Source organism: Aphanomyces invadans, assembly GCF_000520115.1.
Source record: "Aphanomyces invadans strain NJM9701 unplaced genomic scaffold supercont1.25, whole genome shotgun sequence".
NCBI lineage: Eukaryota > Oomycota > Saprolegniomycetes > Saprolegniales > Verrucalvaceae > Aphanomyces > Aphanomyces invadans.
Window position 1 is genome coordinate 119223 of NW_008580170.1, and position 4958 is coordinate 124180.

General features: G+C 48.7%; 1 protein-coding gene across 1 annotated transcript; it reads left to right on the forward strand.

Moving 5' to 3' along the window:
- Positions 1-263: 263 nt before the first annotated feature.
- H310_10191 (hypothetical protein) lies at positions 264-941 on the forward strand (the record flags this gene model as incomplete). The annotated part of the gene is made up of 4 exons (XM_008876478.1): positions 264-344; positions 527-633; positions 680-812; positions 882-941. The coding sequence occupies 4 exons, from the start codon at positions 264-266 to the stop codon at positions 939-941; spliced, it is 381 nt and encodes a 126-aa protein (XP_008874700.1).
- Between the last annotated feature and the right edge of the window lie 4017 nt (positions 942-4958).

The following is a 4958-nucleotide window of genomic DNA, read 5'->3' on the forward strand; positions in this document are numbered from 1 at the left end:
ATGGCACGTTTGATCGCCATGATTTTGTGAAATGTTGTGCCGGTCATGCAAGTCGTTGCTCAATTTACCCTGCGAAAGGATCCTTTTGGATTCAGGATGGTGCCAGTATCCATTGTCACCCCGACATTGTGAACTTCTTGCGCTCTGTAGGCATTACCCCAATGTTTTTGCCCGCAAAGGGTCCATTTTTCTATCCGATCGAATAAGTTTTTGGGCTGGTTAAGCCTTCATTTTGAGCATTATGGTGCACTTTCAAATACGACATGTCCGGCATTTACCAACATTGCGGCTATTCAATCAAAGGGCGATTTGATCCAGCGAAGCAGTTATCTCAAATTCACGCGGTAAAAGAATCCCCACTAAACGACAGCCTATTGGGATATAGCGATTGCAATGTTACAGTTGCAGAAGACTAAAAAGTAATGCAGTCAATCCAGCGTCACGTAACTCATCACGGCATTGAGGGTGCCCTATCACACTTGGCAATACCGCACACGTCGTCAGCTGCTCGGCGGATGATACGCAGATCATCGCCCGAGATCCCGCAGCCCTCATCACGCAACTCGAGCTCATTGAATCGTTCTGCGCATTTTCTGGGTTCAAGCTCAACCGCAACAAGACAAAACTGCTCACGTACGGATCTCTGGAGCGGACGATTCCAGGACGTCCGTCAGGCCAGAAGCGCCCGCGAAAGCACTGGGTACCCTAGTGGCGCCGGGGATGCAAGCGACGTCGCGCTTCGATTACGCGATCGCCAATTCATCGATCGGCTCGAGCTCTGGTCGCACCAAATGCGGTCTCTAGTCGGCAAGGTTGTCATTCTTTAGGCTGTATGTCTGCTGATACTCTGGTACCAGTTGACTTGGATCCCGCCCGATTAGCAGCAAACGGCCCTCATCGATCGTCTCATGCTTCAGTTCCTTCACGATGAGTCGATCTAACGGACGCGAACGAGGCATCTGCGCCAGTTTAGCCAAAATGTCATCATGGCCAAATGTCACGGTTGTCTCGGCCTCTCACATGCGTACGACCTGTGGACCTCGCGCCTCCGCTCTAAGTTGGTACGATTTCTCAAGGCATGGCTCGCCAACCCTTTTGAGCCACCTCCGTGGACCTCGGCCGGCACAGCGCTTTTAACGGCTGCCTACCAGCCGTGGGGATCATTTGGAGACCTGCTGCAAGCCCGACCGCCGCACCCAGGGATGAAGACGCAGCTCTTGCCCGACGATATACCGGTACGGCGGCAAGCTTTGCTGCAGATGTGGTACAAATTGGTAGTGTCGTTGTATCACAAGCTGACGACGGACCCACGGATCGATTCAACGGCCCCATTCTGACACAACACGCACCTAGTAGACGCGGGCACGATCCGACACATCAGCAAGACGGCAGGCTGCGAACACGCGACTGCCCTGGCATATGCTGGGTATACCCATGTTCAGGACATGGTCGCCCCCGGTGGTACCCGGCGGCTCGAGCAGCTGATACCCCAAGCCGTTCCTATCCGCTGGATTCGTCAGCTTGCAGCAGTGGTCTGCCGAATTGCAAGTCCCACTTTCCCCGCGTCCCGCTGCAGCTTGGTCATGGCTCGTCCGTCTCGGTGGCGAGGTAGTTCCTCTTGTGAAGGTACCTCTTTGTCTTGCAAATCACCGCCCCCGACCGTCCTTGAATTGGCAGCACTTGCCGACCCGGCACCTTGGTGTCCCAGAAGACTACTGTTCTGATGACGCCTACGTGGCGGCATTTGTAGCCCTTCGTCTGCCCGATAATGTGCTTCCACGGTATGGTGACTTCGTTTATCGAGTGGCGCTACGCGTGGTCGTGGTTCGAAGCAGCCTCCCTTTCTTGTCCCCGGCGGAGCGCACTTTTCTCCTTTGTACCGAGTCGGTGGAGTCGTACACACACTTGCTGGTGGAGTGCCGGTACATCGCTGCCGTTTGGAAGGCGTTTGCGCCGCTGCGTCGCCGGCTGCAGTTGCGTCTCCAGAAAAACCCTCGTCGCTTTACTATACGACGAGACTGTTGCAAGGATATCCCAGTACATGTCCACCATTGCCGTGTTTGTTGAGCCACATCGACGTGATAAATTTGATCCACAAATCAAATATCGTCTTAAGACCACGTCATACATAATCTGCCCATTCTGCATGTTACACCAGCCTTGCGCAAGAAAAGCAAATGGAAGCCAGCCATATCGCCCAGCGCTGCCAAATGTAGAAGTTCTAGAAATCGAACATTCTCGAAATCTAGCTTAATCAGTCACTTTCCAATTTACGTGCTCTGGTCCATCGTGCGCGATTGCGTCTGGTACACGCTCAGGCTCGAACGAAACGATCGTGTCTTCCGCGCGTCACTGAGCCCTACGACTCCAGAGTCACTGGTCATCACGGCTGCGATGCTCGTACGCATGCATTTTCTTCACGCGTGGGAAATATTTCCACTCGTTGGACCATCTTGAGAAATAACCAATTTTTATCTGAGGTTAATCAAGAAAACGTTAGAATGAACTTTTCATGTGCGCGCATATCTTTGTTTCGCACATTATACTGGAGCCGAGGTATTTCAGATTGTCACCGTGAATTGCAGTGGGTCAAACAATCGGGCGACCCAACTGCCCTGCGCAGCAGCACAACGCCCAAGATGGCCAAGCACGACTACTTTGGCGTGTAGCTGGAAAATCCAGAACCCATCCCGAACTGCATGGCCGTGTATCACTCGCTTGTACTAGTACGCATGATGAAGCAAAACACGGCTGTCCAACAATTGGATTGGTGGCAAGTTCATATGGCGGTTGGGACTACTTGCATGCTTCGAATGCGGCCGGCGAGCTCGATAAGCTGAACGCAAGGATACCAAGTTCACGTAATAGTCATCTTAACGTAAATCACCAGTCTTTGCCCTTTTTATCAGTAGTTTGCCCTTTTCATTTTCACACTTCACAACAAAATATTATCACCAATCAATAGTCTTCGTGGGGTTTTCAACGAAACTTTTGGTCAAAACGAGAATTGGGGGAACTTTCAAAACTCTATACACTCCTTTGCTTCATTTCGTCATGCCGAGGCACACATCTGAAGAGATCGTGGCAGCATTACAAATAGTGATCGATGGTGAGAAGCAAACTGAAGTCAGTGCATCGATGTCGATACCATATCGTACGCTCAAGCACTATCTCAACCTTCACCGTCGTGGCATTACGATCAACAGCAGCCGTATGGGCCCTCCACCAACTCTGCCCTTAGAGTGCGAACAAAACATGGTGCAATGGATTGTAGCCATGCAAAAAGAAGGATGCCCAATTACTCGTCAAGACCTCCTACTCAAGGCCAACGGACTCCAAGCGGATGTTCTACCAATAGAGCTATCACTCTTGTCGAAGGTCGAAGGAAGTTTATTAACCAGATCAATTTAGACTTTTTGAACTAATACCCTTTAAAATATTATAATTTGTGTGAGTGGTGGTGTTATCCATTATTCAAGACTATTGCAATCAGGTTCATTAAATTTCAGGAACTACTCTACTTTTCGTGGATAGTATACTCAATTCAAGTGTAAAGAGGGGCAAAACACTGATTTTTGGTTTTTGGCTCAAAGTTGAAGAACTTCATTTCCACATGATCCACTGTGATTTTCCTCATTTGCTTACAGCAGTCGACGGCACCGAGAGGACCAGTGATAAGGTTTATCGTAAATATTGCACATGAGAGTAAGTGATTCGAAACCAAAAGAATGATAGAATATAAATGGAGGTATGCATTTGTAAAGGTAAAAGGACTCACACTCTGAGCTTCGTGCGGTACGTGCAGTGCGAGCTTCGTCCGAGAAGGAAGGCAATGTTTGCTGAGACTTTGGTGGCTCCAGTACGACGAAACTTGGCGTGAAGACGAAGGATATCAAGACGTTCTTCAGTAGTTAAGCTTCTTGGCCGTTGATGTCGAACGTAGCTCGTTTTCGCTTCGTAGTCGTCATCGGAGATGGAGTTGGTTGCGGGCATGTCAATGCAGGAAGGCCCACGAATGGTGACGACACGCTATTATTTTCGAGAGTTTTATGTGGCACATTTCATGCAATAAAGTGTACCTCTCCTAAAATAATTCGAATTAATGTTCAAAGGTTATACGTTATTGTAGGGGGAATGTGATGGATTCTGGATCATTTTGGCAACTTTTCTGAAAGAGTATTGATTTTCACGTATGACGTCCCTTGGACTTTGTTTCGATCCTAATGAGTCCGATTCACTCACAAAATTTCAGGAAAAATGGTCATGTGGCTAAAAAAAAAGCTCTTTTGCCCCCTCGGTGCCGTCGTGTCCTGTTGATACAGTGATGCCTCCATTTTTGCAACGACCGAAATCAATAAAAAATGAAAGGAATAAGTTTACAAAGGCTTGGTACAACACGTTCTGGAGACAATTCAAATGTATTCATGTAGCTGATCAAGACATCAATCGACAGTGCAGAGGCAATTCGAAGACTTTCAAGTGCCCCGATGAGCGACATACGAGGTAAGATACGAGTATGGGCCCAGCAATAGCGCATTGTAGAGGCTGACACCTCATCCCATGCCTCAGATGACTACGACATTGCTTGCACGACATCGACAGCGTACGGATTCTTTCTCTGGTGGTCCGACACAACGCCGCCAGCAGCAATATCGTCGGCAATTTGGATCGCATATTCCAAATGACGTCGTCGGTAGTAGTTTTTGAACGTGGCAATAATAACAGCATCCATTGGTTGTAGTACAGACGTCGTTATCGGTGGCAACATGAGCACCCTTACATTGCTGATACCTGCCCGAACGACTTGGTGCGACGAGGCATTATCCAGAAGCTGTAAAACATGGCATTTTTGTCTTGCCATTTCGTCATTCAGTTTCATGATCCATTCGGAAAAGATTGCAATCGTCATCCAGGTATGCGAGCTATTTACTGTTAGTACTCTTATAACCGAGACACCA